Here is a 22,977-nt window from a genome sequence, read left to right as displayed (position 1 = left end):
GCAGAGGAAGGAACACTCCCAAACTCATTGTATGAGGCCACCATCATCATGATACCAAAACCAGAGAAAGACATCACAAAAAAAGAAAATTACAAGCCAATATCACTGATGAACACTGATGCAAAAATCCTCAAAAAAATACTAGCAAACAGAATCCAACAGTACATGAAAAGGATCATATACCATGATCAAGTGGGATTTACCTCAGGGATGCAAGGATTATTAAATATAGGCAAATCAATCAATGTGATACACCATATTAACAAAGTGAAGAATAAAAATCATAATAACATCTCAATAGAGACAGAAAAAGCTTCTGACAAAATTCAACACCCATTTGTGATAAAAACTCTTCAGAAAGTGGGCACAGAGGGAACCTACCTCAACATAATAAAGGCCATATATGACAAACCTACAGCAAACCTCAAACTCAACGGTGAAAAGCTGAAAGCGTTTCCTCTAAGATCAGGAACAAGACAAGGATGTCCACTGTCACCACTTTTATTCAATATAGTTTTGTAAGGCCTAGCCATGGCAATCAGAGAAAAAAAAGAAATAAAAGGAATCCAAATTGGAAAAGAAGAATAATATAAAACTGTCACTGTTTGCAGATGACATGGTACTATACACAGAAAATCCTAAAGATGCTACCAGAAAACTACTAGAGTTCATCAATGAATTTGATAAAGTTGCAGGATATAAAATTAATATACATAAATCTGTCGCATTTCTATATACTAACAATGAAAGGTCAGAAAGAGGAATTAAAGAAACAATCTTATTTCCTATCACACACACAAAAAAACCAAAAACCTAGGAATAAACCTACCTAAGGAGACAAAGGATCTATACTCTGAAAATTATAAGACGCTGATGAAAGAAACTGAACATGACAAACAGATGGAGAGATCCACCATGTTCTTGGATTGGAAGAATCAACATTGTTAAAATGACTATACTACCCAAGGCAGTCTATATATTCAATGCAATCTCTATCAAATTACCAATGCCATTTTTCATAGAACTAGAATAAAAAATCTTAAAATATGTGTGGAGACACAAAAGACCCTGAATAGCCAAAGTAATATTGGGAAAGAAAAATGGAGCTGGAGGAATCATGCTCCTTGTGTTCAGACTATACTACAAAGCTACAGTCATCAAAACAGTAATGGTACTGGCACAAAAACAGAAATGTATATCAGTGGAACAGGACAGAAACCCCAGAGATAAACCTACACAACCATGGTCAATTAATGTATGAGAAAGGAGGCAAAACTATACAGTGGGGGAAAGATAGTCTCTTCAGTAGATGGTTCTGGAAAACTGGACAGCTACATGTGAAAGAATATAATTAGAATATTCTTTAACACCATACACAAAAATAAACTCAAAATGGATTAAAGTCCTAAATTTAAGACCAGATACTATAAAATTCTTAGAGAAAACACAGGCAGAACCCTCTTTCACAGAAGTTGCAGCAATGTATTTTTTGATCTGTCTCATAGGGTAATGGAAATAAAAACAAAAATAAACAATTGGAACCTAATTAAACTGAAAAGCTTCAGCACAGCAAAGGAAACCATAAATAAAATGAAAAGACAACCCACAGAATGGGAGAAAATATTTGCGATCAACAAGGGATTAATCTCCAAAATTTACAAACAGCTCATGCGGCTCAATATCAAAAAGCAAACAACCCAATAAAAAATGGGCACAAGAGTTAAGTAGACATCAAACAAGACATACAGATGGCCAAGAGGCACATGAAAAGATGCTCAAAATCGCTAATTATTAGAGAAATGCAAATTAAAACTACAATGAGATACTACCTCACACCAGTCAGAATGGCCATTAACAAAAAAAATCTACAAACAATAAATGTTGGACAGGGTGTGGAAAAAAGGGAACCCTCCCACACTGTTGGTGGGAATGTAAATTGGTATAGCCACTATGGAGAACAGTATGAATGTTCCTTAAAAAACTAAAATTCGAGCTACAGAAAAGGGAACCCTCCCACACTGTTGGTGGGAATGTAAATTGGTATAGCCACTATGGAGAACAGTATGAATGTTCCTTAAAAAACTAAAATTCGAGCTACCATGTGATCCAGCAATCCCACGCCTGGGCATATATCTGGAGAAAAACATGGTTTGAAAGTATACATGAAAAAAAAAAAAAAAGAAAGTATACATGCATACCAAAGTTCACTGCAGCACTGTTTACAATAGCCAAGACATGGAAGAAAACTAAATGTCCATCAACAGAGGAATGGATAAAAAAGATGTGGTACATATATAATGGAGTATTACACAGCCATTAAAAAGAACGAAATAATGCCATTTGTGGCAACATGGATGGACCTGGAGATTATCATACTGAGTGAAGTAAGTCAGACAGAGAAAGACAAATATCATATGATATCATGTACATGCAGAATCTAAAAAAAAAAAAGATATAAATGAACTTATTTACAAAACAGAAGCAGACTCACAGACGTAGAGAACAAACTTATGGTTACCGGGTGGGGAGGAGGGATAGATTGGGAGTTTGGGATTGACATGAACACAGTGCTATATTTAAAACAGATAACCAACAGGGACCTGCTCTATAGCACAGGGAACTCTGCTCAATATTCTGTAATAACCTAAATGGGAAAATAATTTGAAAAAGAATAGACACATGTATATGTGTAACTGAATCAATCTGCTGTACACCTGAAACTAAGAAAACATTGTTAATCAACTATATTATAATATAAAATTAAAATTAAAAAGAATTAAAGTTAGGCTAATAATAGCTACTTAGTAGAGGAAAAAAACCTCTGATTTATAGAATTTGTGGTAAAGTAATTAGGATATGAGTCAAGTTTTTATTACCTTTGTTTCAAATATAATTTATGTGATTATAAGTTATATAACTTAATATTTAATCCTATTAAGCTTATTTCTGAAAATTTAGCAATCAGCTCTCAGGAGCTGGGACAGGCTGGCTCTAGAACACCACTGTAGCTACTCCTGAGTTTTAGTTAGAACTGAATAAAGTAATGTATGAGGGAGAGCTTGCATTTGTTAAAAATCTATCCATACAAACCTCAAGGTCATCATTATTTTGAGATGTTTTAAAGCAAGTAAGAAAAGCAAAAGTTATAGCTCCTGCCTTATTTGTGTTGGAATTTACAACGTACCTCTAAAGAGAAAATAACAAGTTAATGAACAATGAGTTAAATTTCCCTACGTGATATAGAGAAAAGGCTTTCTGACCATAAAAATGGAAGAAGATTTTAACCTTTTCTTCACTCATGGTCTAAAAAGTTTATCAATTTGGTGTTTCTTTTTTGTAACTTTACTATTTAAAAATGCTTCTCTCTATAGATAGAAGGACCAACTATTAAACTTCTAGAAGATTCCTTTAAGTTATGAGACAGTTTTTTCTGTAATATTGGGTAGCATTCAATTTTAAGACTCCTTTGTATTTGGTAATAAGAGGTACGGTGAAAAAGACTTAACTACACTAACATTTCAAAAAGTGACATCTTTTTCATGGTCACAGAAGGTATCCCATGTTGTTGAACTCTCTATATTTGTTAGTTTGTGCCTCATATATTGTTTACCAAAGTGGAAAAATGAATATAAAGTAGATGATTCTTAAAAAAAAATAAATATAAGAGCTAAAATTATAAAACTCTTAGTAGAAAACATAAGGGAAAACCTTTATGACTTTGGATTTGGTAACAGATTTTTACATATAAAAATAAAAACAGAAGGAAGCAAAGAAAAAACAGGTAAATTGGACTTTATCAAAATTAAAATATCTTATGCATCAAAAGACATTATCAAGAAGTGAAAAGTCAACCTACAGAATGGGAGAAAATATTTGCAAATCATATATATTTAAATATACATGTTTAAATATCCATGTCAAGGATTTAACATCCAGAATACATAATGAACTCCAACAATTCAACAATAAAGAGAGAGACAACCCAATTAAAAAATGAGCAAAGGACTTGAAGAGACATTTCTCCAAAGAAGGTATACAAATGGCCTAAAAGCACATTAAAAAATGCTCAAAATCATTAGTCATTAGAGAAATGCCAATGAAAATCACAATGAAATACTACTTCACATAATCTAGGAATGTAGTAATAGTAATAATAATAATGATAAAAAAAGAAAAATAAATGTTGGTGATGATGTGGAGAAATTGGAACCTCTGTGCATTGCTGATAGGAATGTAAAATGGTGCTGCTGCTATGGAAAAGTTTATGGTTCCCCAAAAAGTTGACCCAGCAATTTCAGTTTCAGGTATACACTTAAAAGAATGGAAAGCAGGGACTCAAAACAGATACTTGTATGCCAATCTTCATTTTGGCATTATTCAGGATAGCTAAAAGGTGAAAAAAACTAGAGTTTATCAACAGATGAATGGATAATCAAAAAGGAAATTAATTTATTTTGATACCTGCTAGAACCTGGATGAACCTTGAAAACATTATGCTAAGCGAAATAAATGAGACACAAAGGGACAAATATTGTATGACTCCACTTACAGGAAGTATCTAGAATATGCAAATTCATTGAGACAGAAAGCAGATTAGAGGTTATCAAGGGCTGGGGCGGGGGAGGAATGAGGAATAACTGCTTAATAATTACAGAGTTTCTGTTTGGGGTTATCAAAAGTTTTGCAAATAAATAGTGGAGATGGCGCCACAACAGTGTGAATGTAATTTATACAACTGAACTGTACATTTAAAACTGGTTAATGTGGCAAATTGTATGTTTATATAGATTTTACCACAATTAAAAAAAAGCCTATTAGTGGTTGTGTGGTGCAGGGTTGTCTAGGAGAATACACATGGGCATGAGGGAACTTTGTGGGTTAATGAGAGTATTCTAAAACTGGGACTGTGGTCATGGTTACACAACTATCACAGTCTATTAAAGCTTGCACTCTACTCTTAAAATGGGAGCCTTTCATTATGCAAACTATACCTTGATAAAATTGTTAAAAATTTTAAAGTATTTAAGCAGACTCCTTTCAAAGGAATTATTCATTAAACATTTATCAAGCACTTACTATGTGCTAACCAATATTCTAGACACTGAAATATAAATGTGGAACATCATGCTCTCCGTCTCCAAGGAACCCCTAGGTAAGGAGGGAAATAGAAGTAAAAAAAATATATAGTTGCACCAGAGTATGGCAAATGCTAAAATACAGTAGGTGCAGCAGGAGCAAGTCACTCTAACTTGACACTCCATCTGACATAATCATCTAATCAATCATATAAACAGTTTATTTATCCATCCGGTAAACACTTTCAGGGAGACTACTATGCATGAGGTACTGTGATTAATGTTTTAAAAATAACTATTAATTAAAACCTGAAAGATGATTATGCATTAGGTGGGTGAAAAGAGGTGGAAGGGGATTCTAGGCAAAGGGAATCTCACATACTAAGGCCTGGAAGTGAAACAAAAAAAGGAGTATGATATATTTAGAGAACTGTACATAGATCAGTGTGTCTGTGAAGTCTTGTTATAGATAAGCAAAAAGAGGGCAGATCTAAAAGGGTCTGTGTACCACAGCAAAGACTGGACCTTATCATAAGGACAGCTATTAAAGGATTTTAGTATTGCAGATTCATTTTGTGTAGAAGCAGCACTACGGAGTGAAGAATGGTTTGGAGAGGCATATGAATAGTCAGAAGGTCAGTAATCTCTCAGTAAGCTAGGGAAGAGATGAGTTAAAGAAGCAACCCTGGGAAAGGACAGTTTAAATTTTATTATGGCTGTGTTGGGTCTTCATTTCTGGGCGAGGGCTTTCTCTAGTTGTGGCAAGCGGGGGCCACTCTTCATTGCGGTGCGCGGGCCTCTCACTATCGCGTCCTCTCTTGTTGCGGAGCACAGGCTCCAGACGCGCAGGCTCAGTAACTGTGGCTCACAGGCCCAGTTGCTCCGCGGCACGTGGGATCTTCCCAGACCAGGGCTCGAACCCATGTCCCCTGCATCGGCAGGCAGATTCTCAACTACTGCGCCACCAGGGAAGCCCCTGAGAAAGGACAGTTTAAAGAGATATGAATGAGGTTAAGACTCCATGGGTTTTGGTGGTTTGATGAGTACAAGGCAGTGCAGAGGAAGAAGAATTTTAGGTAGATGTTCTGGGAGCAGCAGAGGGGAAAGAAGAACTCTAAAGGAGGATTTTGAACTCCTCTCTATCTTTTGAAGAATGTATTGAATAAAGAGGATATTAAACTATAAGTGGTCTAAAATATTGTTATTATTATTGCAGCTCACATTTATTCAGCATGTAATGTGAAGGCACTAAAGCACCTACAATACCATTTTATGTTTACGACAACCTCGTTATAACCTCATATTATATATGAGGAAATAGATGGATAAAGAGTTTGAATGACTTACCCAGAACTGAAATTTGAATCTAAGTCTGTGTGGATCTAAAGCCTATGACAAATCTTTAATAGCAAAACAGTACTAACTGCTATAGGGATTTGTAATAGATTTAAAATAAAAATTTACTTACTCTATAAGCCCTCAACTACTTTTATTGAGTTGGTGACTGATTTCAAACAGTGTTGTTGTTTTTTAACCATCTATTAAATTCCTTTTCTCTGCTGCCTTAACATTTCATCATGAAATATTCCACTTTTAAAACTGGCAGCTTATTTTGAAAAGATTATAAGAAATATGAGATGTAGGAGACTTAACTGACATCCTTAACCCATGCCAGATATAAGCAGATCTTTCTACTACTTCAAAGGACAATAGAAATCATCTGTATGAGGCAAAAAAAATCTTGATTTAAAAAATATGAACTAGGAGAGGACATAAAGAATTTTTATACATTTATTAATGAACGTTTAAGAAAAAATGTGTTTAAATAAATTTAGAGAGATTCCGGTCTCAAATGATGAGTCACAATTTAGAAGTAAGTTACAGTTTAAAAAACTGACTGAAAAATACAGATATGTGGCTGCAAAACGGTAAACATCTGGAGTAAGGGGAAAAATCAAAATCAAAGAGAAATCAAGGAGCTTATTCCTAGGAAATGACCTCCCAAAGTATTCAGAAACTTTACAATAGAATGACTTCATCCTAATAAAAACTATAATTTTTTTTTTACTTGATAAAGAGCTTTTCTGAAAAGCTGTCTTAATGCAAGAGATGATATTATATAGTGAATTTTGTATCGAAATGACCAATGCTTGGTTTTGATTTTTTCTGGAATCCATAAGCATTATATATTCTAGAATTATTGATATATATAATCAAATTTTTGACATGGATAATGAATTAGAAAATGGTCAGATAGTATAAAAATTCTAAAAACAATTAGGGAAACGCCATCATAAAATGCAGGGAGCAGAAAGAAAAGATTCACCATCAACATATTATTTGGTTTTAAAAAACCAAAACAATGCTGACCAGGAGGTCACTGTTGGAGACCATTAAGGGATGCTCACACAGTTTAAGAACTAATGCAGAAGAAGGGGTGTCTCACAGCTTGTGAGACAGAGCCAAGGATCACTTCCTAGCTCTACTACTTCTTAGTTTTGTACCCCTGGGCAAGTTTCTTAACATCTGAACCCCTGTTACCACATTTGTATAACGAGGATAAATAATATTGCTCACCTCAGAGAGGTTTGGGAGGATTAACTGAGATAAATGTAAAACACATTCTGTAAAAGAGTTCTGCCAAATAGTAAGAACAGTTAAGTATTATGAAAAAGAGATAAACAAGTATTTGAAAAATACCAAACTCCTGGACTTCCCTGGTGGTGCAGTGGTTAAGAATCTGCCTGCCAATGCAGGGGACACGGGTTCGATCCCTGGTCTTCGAAGATCCCACGTGCTGTGGAGCAACTAAGCCCATGCACCACAACTACTGTGCTTGTGCTCTAGAGACCGCAAGCCACAAATACTGAGCCTGTGTGCCACAACTACTGAAAGCCTGAGCACCCTAGAGCCCACGTGCCGCAACTACTGAGCCTGCATGCTGCAACTTACTGAAGCCCGCGCGCCTACAGCCCGTGCCCTCCAACAAGAGAAGCCACCGCAATGAGAAGCCCGTGTACTGCAACGAAGAGTAGCTCCTGTTTGCCTCAACTAGAGAAAGCCCGCGCGCAGCAACAAAGACCCAATAGAGCCAAAACAATGATAATAATAACAGTAAAATAAAATAAACAAAAAAAGAAAAATACCAAACTCCTAAATCCTTAAACTCTTAAATCCTTTGTCACTGATTACAAAACTTTGAAACTTTTCTACTGACTAAATTAAGAATACATTAGTTATTTGGGGTATAATGATAGGCAGGGGCAGGTTAGGTACAGATAATGTCCGTTTGTCTCAAGGTGTAACAGAGAATAAAAGGGTACTGACTTGCTAATGTGGAACAGAACAGGAAAATGGAATTGCTTTGTGAGAGCCGCTAAGGGAATGGATTGTTGTGGACAAGGGATATATAGCAAAGGGTACTTTCATCCATCCATCCACTACCTATCTATCCGCCCAACCCATAGTGGGTGAAGGATAAGCACAGAGAGCTGTATACATACCTATATCCAGAAGCACACCTCTGCTTTTGCTTAACAATGGATGGGGCATTTAAACTGAATGAAAATGCAGAGTTGCAAAGAAAATGGGGTTGAAATGGAAGCCTGAGTTACTTGAAAATGGTGTAGGACATTTAGAAAGGGGATCTTCATAAATTATTCTCAGGCTCTGAGAGTATATTATTCTAATACTGCTCTGACTGATAGCAGGGAATTCCCCTCAGGTATAATATAGTAGAGAGGAATAAATTTCACTGTCTTTTAGTCTTTCCCAGGCTGCATGTAACTGGAAGGTCTAAGAATAGGCAAGATCCTGCAATAATCACTTTCCTAGTACTGTGGCAATCAACCAACAAAGAGATAAATGTATGGTGAAGTTCACAGGTCAGTTACATGGATTGCTCCAGTTATCATAGATCCATTCTATTAATTAGGGCAGGCTTAGAGAGACAAGTGTCCCAATTAGCTGCAGGTTGTTTTAGATAAAGTATTAAAAATATCACCTGTTAAATTACAAAACAGCAATGTTATAACGTAAAATATAACATTATCCTATAAACTCTTTAAGTACTTTAAATTTAATATTCAAAGAAATAATTATATACTCATAATACCATGCACCTTAAAAAAAATTAAAAGAACAATGTAGCCTTGAGAATACAGTAAGTCAGAGAGATAGTTGTACTAAAAAAACCCTCTTACCTAGAAAGGCAATACTCTACCATATACAAACTTATACATAAAGACTTCATGGATTTAGGATCCTAGTTTTTCCTCATATTTGTAATCTTAAACAAAAGTTGTACAGCCTGATAGTCTTTAAATGCTGAGTATGTATAAAATCAAGACTCTGAAGTAGCAATTTTATAATTTGTATATAAATTACCATTTCCCATCAAAAAGCATTCAAGATATTTATCAAAATCACATCTGGCATCTGTGACTCACCAAGAGAGATGCCTCACAGTCTTTGCTAGAAGTAAAACTCAGGGACTAATCACTTTTGCTATGGCAACCGTTGCAGTGTGATCGCCAAAGTGACATGGAATGGAAAGAAAATACTAACAAACTAGACATATATTAGAAGAATATTCTAAGACTGTCTACTCACTTCCCGTGAATTATGGCAATGTGTGCATATAAAATATTTCGGTTTCACCCCAAATTTAGAATAGTATGGTCTTTCTTTGGTGGCACAGGGGCAGGTCAGCCTGCCAGGTTAGAAAGAACTATTTAAATTGGTTGCTGTTTCTTTGATCTTTCAGTACAAACTGACACTAGAAAGATCCAAAAGGATATTCAGAATCTGTGCAAATACAATGGTCTGTTTAAACGTTAAATAATATAAATTCTATAGCTAACGTATGTTGTCAGAATTCAGGAATTAGAAAAATGGAAATAGGAAACTAACAATTAAAATTTATAAGGACCTAGGATGTCTCCTACTGAAATCAGCATCCATCTATTTTAGAGATTAAGAACAATTTTTAGTTCAATCACTTAACTTTAATCAAAATGGGCAAAAGTAATGTTAGATCAGTTCTCATCATGTGAATGACACTAAGAAGCTTGGGTTTAGGATAATGGCTGAAGATATTTAAGACATGTCCTAAATTTGGGCTCAATTCTTAAAAACCAATTGGTTTAATCAATTAATACATTTTAAAATTAAATTATTCATTCAAAATTATTCATTATTTACAATGTGACTGGCACTGCTTCAAGGCATGAGATATAGCAGTGAAGAAAACACACCAATGGAGTACATGAGTGAAAACACAGTATATCAGATAGTGACAAATGCTACGGAGAAAAGTAAAGAGGGAAAGGGGCCAGGAGTGCTGGGGGCAGGGGTTACAATTTTAAATAGAGTGGTCAAGGAGGGCCTCTTGGAGAAGATGACATTTTAGCAAGACTATAAGGTAGTGAGGGAGTGAGCCATGGGAATATCTGGAGTAAGAGCATTCCATGCAGAAGAAAAAGCCCTTAGGGCGACAGTGCCTGGCCTGTTTGAAGAACAGCAAAGAGACCACTGTGGCTGGAATAATTTACATTTGTAGTGTTAGGAAGAAAGGTGGGATACTTTGAGCAGGTACTCCTTTATTTATCCATTATCCATTTTCTAAAAGGTATTTAAACAAGGATATGCTGATATCCAACTCTATGTCTCTTCAGAGTTTGTATCTTGCACTTGTATAACATTTTAGTGTCCAATACATATCTCAAACTTAATAGGTCCAAAATATTGTGGGATTAATTACATATCCTCTTAAGTCTCCTTGAAGCTCCCAATTATCTAGAAAAACCCCCAAATTCCTTACCTTGGTTCTCAAGTCCCTGAAGACTTGGCCAAGTGCCATCCTTCTTTTTGTACTTTGAACATTCATTTAGGTGTTATCTCTGCTTGAAACAGTCTTCCAAGATCTTCCTGTGACTTCATTCAACTCGAAGGTGAAATATGACCTCCAATCAGCTACAGAAAATAGGCCTTCTCACTTCCTCTTATAGTACTTTTATCTGCTCAAAGCTCTTAACACTTTCTAAAAATACCTAATTTACTTCTTGTTGTTTTCCCTTCCTCAACAGAGTTTAAACTCCATGAGAGCAAGGTTCTTGTATGCTTCATTCATGGCTACATGCCAAGCATCCAGAATCGTCTAAATAGTAGGCGCTGAAAACAAGTATTTCTTGAATAGGTTAATGAACATCTTGTACATCTTCCAGTACAAAAGAGGAAGAAAACTGAATGGGAGAAAAACTGATCACTCCACAATTTTAAAGAATAGAATAAACTATTTGAACTGATATGTCTGTACCATAAAATTCATGGTATTTTATGAATTATATTTCAAAGTATCATATTTCAAATTCCTTGAATCCAGCACTTACATCCAGTTGTCCATATTCCATATATTAAAGTATTTTATATTTATATTTACTTAATAATTTCTGACTGGTGATGAAGGTGCTATATTAGTACATTTAAGAGAGACTATCTGAAAATTTTATCTTATTGACTAATGTCAACTGGAATTCAGTGTCCCTTTTAATGAAAAAATAAATAAGGCTACTTAACAAGAGAACAACCAATTTTCAACTATAGGAAACAAACGAACAAACAAAAGTCCACTATTAAGTCTTTGGAATGAAAAGCAGTCTTAAATGACTCAAAAAAATGAGACCAAGCCCAGAAAGCATAATACTTAGAACTCCCCCCTATACAGCCACTTTTGTAATATAATGATCTGTCTATTTGAAGGTATTTGGTCTTTAAAATACTTACATATAAGAGAATGTGAGTGGGGTACTTTCACATCCCATTTACACCAATGGACAGATCATCCAGACAGAAAATTAATAAGGAAACACAAGCCTTAAATGACGCATTAGACCAGATAGACTTAATTGATAGTTATAGGACATTCCATCCAAAAGCAGCAGAATACACTTTCTTCTCAAGTGCATACAGAACATTCTTCAGGATAGATCACATCTTGGGTCACAAATAAAGCCTCGGTAAATTTAAGAAAATTGAAATCATATCAAGCATCTTTTCTGACCACACTACTGGATTAGAAATCAATTACAGGAAAAAAACTAAAAATCACAAACACACGGAGGTTAAACAATATAAATAAATAAATAACCAATGGTTCACTGAAGAAATCAAAGAAGAAATAAAAAACAAATCTACAGACAAATGACAACAAAAACACGATGAGCCAAAAGCTATGGATGCAGCAAAAGCAGTTATAATAGGGAAGTTTAAAGCAATATAATCCTGCCTCAAGAAACAAGAAAAATCTCAAATAAACAACCTAAGCTTACACCTAAAGGAACTAGAGAAAGGAGAACAAAACAAACCCAAAGTTAGTAGATGGAAAGAAACCATAAAAATCAGAGCAGAAATAAAAGAAATAGAAATGAAGAAAACAAGAGCAAAAATCAATGAAACTAAAAGCTGGTTCTTTGAGAAGAGAAACAAAATTGATAAACCTTTAGCCAGACTCATCAAGAAAAAAAGGGAGAGGATTCAAGTCAATAAAATCAGAAATGAAAAAGGAGAAAAAACAATTGACATCACAGAAATACAAAGGATCATAAGAGACTACTACAAGCAACTGTATGCAAATAAAATGGACAACCTCCAAGAAATGGACAAATTCTTAAAAGGTATAACCGTCCAAGACTGAACCAGGAAGAAATAGAAAATATAAACAGACCAATCAGAAGTACTGAAATTGAAACTGCAATTAAAAATCTTCTAACAAACAAAAGTCCAGGACTAGGTGGCTTCACAGATGAATTCTATCAAACATTCAGAGAAGAGTTAACACCTATACTTCTCAAACTCTTCCAGAAAATTGCAGAAGAAGGAATACTCCCAAGCTCATTCTACGAATCCACAATCACCATGATACCAAAACCAGAAAAAGATATAACAAAAAAAGAAAATTACAGACCAATATCACTGATGTACACAGACACAAATATCCTCAAGGATATACTAGCAAACAGAATACAACAACATATGAAAAGGATCATACACCATGATAAAGTGGGATTTTATCCCAGGGATGCAAGCATTCCTCAATATACACAAATCAATCAATATGATACACCATGTTAACAAATTAAACAATAAGAACCATATGATCATCTCAATAGATAATGAAAAAGCTTTTGACAAAATTCAATACCCATTTATAATAAAACCTCTCCAGAAAGTGGGCACAGAGGGAACCTACCTCAACATAATAAAGGCCATATATGACAAATCAACAGCAAACATCATTCTCAATGGTGAAAAACTGAAAGCACTTCCTCTAAGGTCAGGAAGAAGACAAGAATGTCCACTCTAACCACTATTATTCAACATAATTTTGGAAGTCCTAGCCATGGCAATCAGAGAAGAAAAAGAAATAAAAGGAATACAAATTGGAAAAGAAGAAGTAAAACTGTCACTGTTGGCAGATGAGATGATAATATGCACAGAGAATCCTAAAGATGCTACCAGAAAACTGCTAGAGCTAATTAATGAATCTGGTAAAGTTGCAGGATATAAAATTAATACACAGAAATATGTTGCATTCCTATAGACTAACAACAAAAGATCAGAAAGAGAAATTAAGGAATCAATCCCATTTACCATCGCATTAAAAAGAATAAAATACCTAGGAATAAACCTACTTAGGAGGCAAAAGACCTGTACTCAGAAAACTATAAGGTACCAATGAAAGAAGTAAAAGATGACACAAACAGATGGAGAGATATACCATGTTCTTGGATTGGAGGATTGAATATTGTGAAAATGACTGTACTACCCAAAGCAATCTACAGATTCAATGCAATGCCTATCAAGTTACCAATATCACTTTTCACAGAATTGGAACAAAAATTTTTACAATTTGTATGGAAACACAAAAGACACCAAACAGTCACAGCAATCTTGAGAAAGAAAAATGGAGCTGGAGGAATCAGGCTCCCCGACTTCAGATTATATACTATAAAGCTACAGTCATCAAAACAGTGTGGTACTGGCACAAAAACAGAAATATACATCAATGGAGCAGGATAGAAACTCCAGATATAAACCCACGCACCTATGGTCACCTAATCTATGACGAAAGAGGCAAGAATATACAATGGAGAAAAGACAGTCTCTTCAATAAGTGGTGTCGGGAAATCTGGACACCTACATGTAAAAAAATGAAATTAGAATACTCCCTTACACCATACACAAAAATAAACTCAAAATGGATTAAAGACCTAAATGTAAGGCCAGACACTATGAAACTTTTAAAGGAAAACATAGGCAGAACACTCTTTGACATAAATCGCAGCAAGGTCTCTATTGATCCACCTCCTAGAGTAATGAAAATAAAAACAAAAATTAAAACATGGATCTAATTAAAAAAATAAAAAATGAATCTAATTAAAAATAAAAACAAAAATAAAAAAATGGATCTAATTAAAAATTAAAAAATGGATCTAATTTCTTTTTCCACAGCAAAGGAAACCATAAACAAAACAAAAAGACAACCCTCAGAATGAGAGAAAATATTTGCAAACAAAGCAACCAAAAAGAGATTAATCTCCAAAATATACAAGAAGCTCATGCAGCTCAATATCAAGGAAACAAACAATCCAATCAAAAAATGGGCAAAAGATCTAAATAGACATTTCTCCAAAGAAGACATAGAGATGGCCAAAAAGCACATGAAAAGATGGTCAACATCACTAATTATTAGAGAAATTCAAATCAAAACTACAGTGAAGTATCACCTCACACTGTCAGAATGGCAATCATTAAAAAATTTACAAATAATAAATGATGGAGAGGGTGTGGAGAAAAGGGAACCCTCCTACGGTGTTGGTGGGAATGTAAATTCGTACAGCCACTATGGAGAACAGTATGGAGGTTCCTTAAAAAACTAAAAATAGAGCTACCATATGACCCTGCAATCCTACTCCTGGTATATATCTGGAGAAAAACATGGTCCAAAAGGACATGCACCCCAATGTTCACTGCAGCACTGTTTACAATAGCCAAGACATGGAACCTAAATGTCCGTCGACAGAGGAATGGATAAAGAAGATGTGGTACATATATAAAATGGAATACTACTCAGCCATAAAAAAGGGGGGAAATAATGCCATTTGTAGCAACATGGATGGACCTAGAGATTGTCATACTGAGTGAAGTACGACAGACACAGAAAGACAAATATCATGTGATATCACTTATATGTGTAATCTAAAAAAACAGTACAAATGAACTTATTTACGAAACAGAAGTAGAGTCACACATGTAGAAAACAAACTTATGGTTAGCAGATAAGGGGGGAAGGATAAATTGGGAGATTGGGATTGACATATACACACTACTCTATATAAATAGATAACTAATAAGAACCTACTGTACAGCACAAGGAACTGTACCCAATACTCTGTAATGGCCTATATGGGAAAAGAATCTAGAAAAAGAGTGGATATATGTATATGTAAAACTGATTCACTTTTCTGTATACCTGAATCTAACACAACATTTTAAATCAACTATACTCCAATAAAAATTAAAAAAAAAACAATAGAAGAGAATATGAACATTTAATTACCCATTAGCATTTAGGCTAAATATAAGTTTTAAATTTCCATACATGGCTCACGTGATTTTCTTTTATTTCCAGATCAAAACTAACAAGAAGCAATTTTAATTCATCAAATTGTTACTGAATATACCCAACTGTTAGACAAGAGGAAGGAAAACTGCTGTTATTTTGAACTATTTCAGCTGTACCACAGTTAATTTGGAATTTTAATCTGAATTTTTATCAAGCAGCATAAAAACTTCATAAAATAACTTGCTTGTGGGGTTTTTCTCCCTTTAAACGTCATTTATTATCTACTGTACTAGGCCATTGGGATACTCAATTGAATAAGATTTGGTTTCAATCATAAGTGATACTATTTATGGGGTTCAATACTTTCCGATATGTTAGTAACTTTCACGGATGACAAAGTTTCCTATTTTCATTAACTCCTTTATCACTTATAGGATTATTTAGGCCTAATTTACAATTCCCAGGTTTCACCAACATGCCAGTATTCTTTCTTCACTTGAAGAATAAAGTGTGATCTCTTTATGATGATCTGATAAACAAGATTTAGATTGGGATATATAAATTTATGTATTTTATGAGATTTAAAATATGATTCAATCTATAGAAAATGCTGACGTTCTGTTAAGGTTTGTGTTCTCCCTTCGGTTTTGCAGCTTTTTATTGATTTCTATTACATCTGGCATTGCATACAAAATTAATGTTTTCTCTAAGTGTGGTTGTATATAACTTTTTTTGATAGAAAAAAATGTACCTTATTTTTCTTGACTTTTATTTTGTTTTTTGCAGTACGCGGGCCTCTCACTGTTGTGGCCTCTCCCGTTGTGGAGCACAGGTTCCGGACGCGCAGGCTCAGTGGCCATGGTTCACGGGCCCAGCCGCTCCGCGGCATGTGGGATCTTCCCGGACCGGGGCACGAACCTGTGTCCCCTGCATGGGCAGGTGGACTCTCAACCACTGCACCACCAGGGAAGCCTGACTTTATGTCCTATGTAGTTTAACAGATACTACCTTATTTGCTGAAATTCTAAACACCTTGATATTCTAAGCCTACCTAGAAAAACACTCAACTTTAACATACAGTTTAATAGAGTGATATAATAGGGTAAAGCACGACATGTTTTCTAGAAGATGACTGTTTAAGTATTAGAGGCATTTATGGGTTGCAGATCTCCCAAGTGTGAGGCCAGGGCCCAGCTAATAACCAACAGCAGCTACTACTTATTAGCTGATTTCTAAGGCTCAGGAAATGCTAAAGAGCTCTGTAAATGACACCTTTTTGGGCCACTAGTGCCCTGCTAAACTGTAAATCCAAAGGCCTTTTCGTGGTCATCCTTGTACATCACATTTTAATATCATCAATATTTTCTGACCACATTTTAGCACTCTTTTTTTCTCCCTCCTTATTCGTGTCAAACTCTATTCACACTCTCCTTCTTGGAGGGCTCATTCAGTTCTTGATCTCTTAGCTCTTGAAGGACTTTCAAACTTGCTTTGGTTTTATTACTAAACTTATGTTTCATAAATGTTCCAGCTTGTTGTCTTACTAGCATTGTTAAAGTAATGACTCTAAAGTATCTTAATATCCAAACCAGTTTTCTCTCCTGATTACCTATCTCTATGAAAAATGGTAGATATGAAAAATGGTAGAGAAAAGAATGATTCTTCTAGTTATTCAGAGGCAAGTTTTTTTTTTTTTTTAATCCTTCTATTGTCAAACCAACCAGTACATTTACTGATTATTTCTTTGCAAAGTTTCTCCCAACTGTCCCTCCAATTATTGATGTAGTTAGCTCATGCTCACACCACCTCATGCCCGACCTGTCTCCTGATTGGTTTCCATCCTTAGGAGATCGAGTATTTCAAAACTGTTTAAATCTACCCTGTCTTTTTTTTTTTTTTTTAATTAGGGTATAGTTACTTTACAATGTTGTGTTAGTTTCTGCTGTACGATGAAGTAAATCAGCTATACGTATACATATATCCCCTCACTCTTGGACCTCCCTCCCACCACCCCCCATCCCATCCCATCTAGGTCACCACAGAGCACCAAGCTGAGCTCCCTGCGCTATACAGCAGGTTCTCACTAGCTATCTATTTTGCACACGGCAGTGCATATACGTCAATCCCAATTTCCCCATTCATCCCACCCCTGTGTCTACAGGTACGTTCCCTACGTCTGTGTCTCTATTCCTGCCCTGCAAATAGGTTCATCTGTACCATTTTTCTAGATTCCACCTACATGTGTTAATATTTTTTTTCTCTTTCTGACTTACTTCACTCTGTATGACAGACTCTGGTCCATCCATCTCAACAAATGACCCAATTTTGTTCCTTTTTATGGCTGAGTAATATTCCATTGTATATATGAACCACATCTTCTGAAATCCACCTCTCTTTTGATATGAAAATCTCAGGTATCTCAGAGATTCTAATAAACGCCCCCTGACTTCCTATTCCATGTCCCAGAAGCATTACCTTCTGCATATCCCATCAGACCAGAAGATTTTGTTTTACTTTCTGAAGTTAATTTAAAAAGGTACAGTTGGCCCTACATATCCATGGGTTCTGCATCCATTCAATCAACTGTAGAAGCCACAGAAATGGAGGGCTGACTGTACCATGTAATTTTCTACACTATAAGGGACTTGAATATCCTCGGATTTGGGTATCTGGCAGTAGCTGGTGGGAACTGGTGATGGTGGGGTGGTCCTAGAACCAATCCCCTGTGGATACCTAGGGACTACTACTGTATCTACAAAGCTGTAGGAGTTAAAGACTGTGTGTAAGTACATGACCTTCTCTGAAGGAGTTGTTCATGCAACTCAGAGGATGGGATAAATTATATATGAACTCAGAGGTAATACGACAGAAATATCTAAACACTTTAAGTACATACTTTGGTTTCTTTCTTGCCATAGTTGACTATTATCCTTCTATATTTTACTTTTTCATTACTAAATTAATCTAACCACATAGCAGAAAATTTGGAAAACAGGTAATAAGATAACCTATTTTCCGACTTTAACGCAACCATTATCATCATTTTGATATATTTTGCTCTAGTCTTTTTTTTTTTAATGATCATACTGTACAACATACTGTTCTGCTTTTTTCTCCTAACAGAATCTTCATAACTCCCATTTTATTGGCTGTGTAACATTTCATAGAGTTTTATTTAGGTGATTTCTGGGAAAGTATTTGTTTGTCTTATAAAGGGAATAAATAATGTTATCATAAGTCTGAATAATTATTTCCTTGTTTTATTAGCTAGAAGTTCCTGATTTGTTTGATTTCAAACCATCCTACCTCCCTTTCACTATACCAGCACAGCCTTCTTTAAGAGTAGGTTTTTTGATATCTTTTAAAAAATATTTTACGTTAGAAACTAAAAACTTCATCATAGGTAAAAAACTTCTGTTCCTAGACAACGCAGGTGAGCTGGGAGCCATTTAAACATTCCTTTTTGGTACAGGAGTCTTCCTGTGAGCTATATCATTTATTCATGCATGTACTTTTTCTTAACCAAACAAATGGTGAATTTCTGATATCACTCTGACTTCCTGGCTGTCAGTCACTTCCCTTGCCTTGGTTCAAAAGGAGTGGGAGGGGTGGTGGATGGAGGGCAGGATGCAATTTACAGACATATTCAAATGTATAGGAAAATGCATATTTTTATATATTAATATTCATAACCTTATTCAATGCCATCTGTTTGGACTCATAAGCAGTCTTGTTTTTTGATAATACCCAGCTAAAAATACATCAAGTTTTAAAAAGACAGTGTGAGCTATTTCTTTAAAATTTACTGATCTATTAAAAAAGTTTACTGATATACTCACCTAAAGTTATTAAAAATAGGGGAGAAATAGTTATGTTTAATTGACTATATCCTATATTCTGCACATTGAAAAAATACAAACATGTAAATTAAATGTCTATGTGTATGGTTAGCACAATTAAAAAAAATCTTTAAGTAAAGCTACTAATAACTTTGTTACAAGCAAAGCACTTCATCATACAAAACACACAATAATAAAACAAATATCTTCAATTTGGAGGATCCTAACCAGGGGTTAAGGGAGGTCTGTGAGCCTCCTGAGAATTATATACTGCATATATACTTCTTTCCCTAGAGAGAGACTTGCAAAGGGATTTGTCATTAATCCAGCTAATCAAGTCCATAAGCAAATTAAAAGAAAAATTCATGTATCCTAACACTTGACTATTTGCATTAAAGACTATAAATCAGGCCCCAGAAATTTGCTCAAAATCAAAGTAATATTCAATGTAATAAAACTAAAATACAGTACAACAGAGATTCATGTTGAAATTTTCATCAAATAACACTATCAAACCTCCTGCTTTAGTTGTCATGGGACACGTCTCTATGACACTGAACAATGAGTTGATTTAGTCAGCAGAGCAAAAAGCAGCAACAACAAGACCAAACAAGTCCAGTGAAAAGACTGAGATTATACAATAATTTCCTGTGCACTTACTCTGTGCCTGACGCTGTGCTTTACTCACATTGTGTTATTCACAATAGCCTTGTGAGATGGTTATAATCATTATCCTCATTTTACAAATGAAGAAACTGAGGCCTCTGGAGGTGGTAATATGTCACCTGCATTTTGAGGAACAGGGCTGAGATGTTTGTTGGTAGAATGAAGGAAAAGCAGGATGGGAGCGAACTTTGGACTCAGGTAGTGGTCATCTAGACCACTTTTCCATCTGACACCAAAATCCTTTTAATAATAACCCTGACAAATGATGAAAGAGCCATATATGCTTTGGAAGTTCTGAACTTGATTTATTGTGTAGAATCTTTTGGAAAACAGAGATTCATAACAGATGCTACTCTTTGGAATTAAGATATAAACAAAAATGTTTTTTAATATTCAAGTAGTTTGAAGAGATCAGGTTAATTTCTTCAATATTTTTGTTCTACAGTGTGGATATACATAAAAATGTCATGATAATTACTATTTGGTATTCTCTAGAAGAGCCTCAGTAGACATCCTTGTTTTTGCATGTTACTCCTGCAAACAGGAGTCCCTTAAATTCAAACTATAATTTAAACACACGTCATAAATTGCTCCTTATTGTATTAAAGAATTGACCACATGCCATGTATAATACTAGGACAGGCATCTTTTAAATCAGTAATAGCTCTGAAGACACTAAAGTTACTTTTAGATATGGGGAATTAATATGACTAGGTCAGAGAGACGGGGAGACTTTCAAAGACAAAAACAATCTTACCAAAGTCGGCAAATGCTGACTGTCCAACTACCATCATATTTTGAGGTTTTTCAAATACAGTACTGAGAGAGAAATTTCCATCCTGTTAAAGGCAGAAAGTTTTGGATTAGACCATCATAATCCATTCATTTGTCAAATGTGAAACAAAGCATTTTAACTAAAGCAGAAAAATAAATAATTTAAGACTTTTGTTGTACTGCAAAAAATTATCCCAATTTTCTGTTCCACTTTTCTCATAAAATGAAACTGCTGTGAGTTGAAGATGTGCATTTGGAGTGCTTTCCTTGCTGTCAATTCAGGTATGGTATGTTTTACTAAATCATCATCATAATTTCAGACAGAATGAGTGTCTTCTACTTTCAAGTACTGTGGAAGGTTTGGGGAATATAAAGAAGCCCAAAACATAGTTCCTACCTTCAAAGAGCTTACAGTCCAGTTGGGAGATAAAATATAAGTCAGGAAAACAGAATTTCTGAAGGTAACATATAAGTGGTATAAGTAGGAAAGACACTATGTTTTACAGATTTCAAGGAAGATGATTCTGTTGGGGGTTAATTAGGAACAGATATTCAAATGAAATGAGAATTACACTCATCCTTAAATGGCCCATTCGTTATCAACCCAAGTTTATGTATCAATCAGAAAGGGAGCAAAGGAGTACAACAGCTGCCATGTACTAACCAGAGGTGGATAAGCTAAACAAAAAAGGAGAACCCATTAGAGATCATTTGTTTCAGTTACTCTTACCAAAATGGAATGTCTGGCTTACAAAAATAATATACATTTCTTTAAATTACTGCCTTTCTTTTCTATAATTTTAGATTACTACACAAGAAAAAAAACCCAGAACTCTGCATTTGGGTTTTGAGCTCTCAGCTTTAGAGCTCTCTTCTTATCACTGATTTCTCTATTCACTATTCGATATACTGACCCTGATTCCTACATACTTTATATAGGATACCTATATATTTTAAAATATTAAACAATTTTAAAACATTTTTCTTCTTTGTTCCTCTAAGGATACTGCATATCTGCAAGTTAGTTTCTTAAGAAATTATTTCTAACATTTACAGAGAAATGCATTGCTACACTGAAAGCATGAAGACTACATGCTTGAGAAACATGAATAAGTAAAATTTGCCTTGTGACAGGCAGTTTTCCAACCATTTTAATACACCATCATCCACATGCAGAAACATGTTTCTCCTACCTACCATTATTAAAGTATCTGATATATTTTTGAATGATTTTTCTACGGAAATCTTATTTACTTGTCTTAAAACTTAGGATTCCCCTCCAGTCTTACTTAGTACCTGAAATTACACTAGAGATGCATCAAAATTGCCAAATTTCTGACAAGTGTCAAGTGAATTTGCATTCTAGAAAGATTACAGCATCAGGTACAAAGTGGACATAATTATTCTTGAATGAATGGAAAAATCTCTCTTAAAATACATCAGCCTCATCTAACATAAAGCTGAACATCAACCTATTAAATGACTCAAGTGAATGAATTACCCCAGTGAAGTACTGTTAAACTCAATAAAATATATTTAGAAATGTTTCCAGATACAGGCATACTTTAGAGATATTGCAGTCCAGAACACCACAATAAAGTGAGTATTGCAATAAAGCAAGTCACAGGAATATTCTGGTTTCCCAGTGCATATAAAAGTTATTTTTATACTATACTGTAGTCTATCAAGTGTGCAAAAGCATTATGCCTAAAAAAATGGGCATACCTTAATTAAAAAATACTTTATTGCTGAAAAAAAGTGCTGTCATCCTAAGTCTTCAGCAAGTTGTAATCTTTTTGCAATAGTAACATCAAAGACCAATAATCACAGATCACCATAATAAATATAATACTATGGAAAAAATATTGTCAGAATTACAAAAAGTGACACAGAAAACAAGAAGTGACCAAATACTGCTGGAAAAATGGTGCTGATATACTTGCTTGACACAGGGCCGCCACAAACCTTCAATTTGTAAGAAAAAAAAAAAAAGCACTAT

The 22,977-nt window shown here is 34.8% G+C and overlaps 1 protein-coding gene across 1 annotated transcript in view; it reads right to left on the bottom strand.

Moving 5' to 3' along the window:
- The window catches only part of ITFG1 (integrin alpha FG-GAP repeat containing 1), a 236,527-nt gene that overhangs the window by 139,990 nt on the left and 73,560 nt on the right, over positions 1-22,977 (bottom strand). The window contains exon 8 of the mRNA XM_079906277.1: positions 20,962-21,043. Coding sequence (XP_079762403.1) covers positions 20,962-21,043 — 82 coding nt within the window. The remainder of the gene's footprint in view (positions 1-20,961; positions 21,044-22,977) is intronic.

This window comes from Stenella coeruleoalba, assembly GCF_951394435.1.
Source record: "Stenella coeruleoalba genome assembly, chromosome: 20".
NCBI classification, from domain to species: Eukaryota; Metazoa; Chordata; class Mammalia; order Artiodactyla; family Delphinidae; genus Stenella; species Stenella coeruleoalba.
This window is presented reverse-complemented; position numbering and strand designations above follow the sequence as displayed.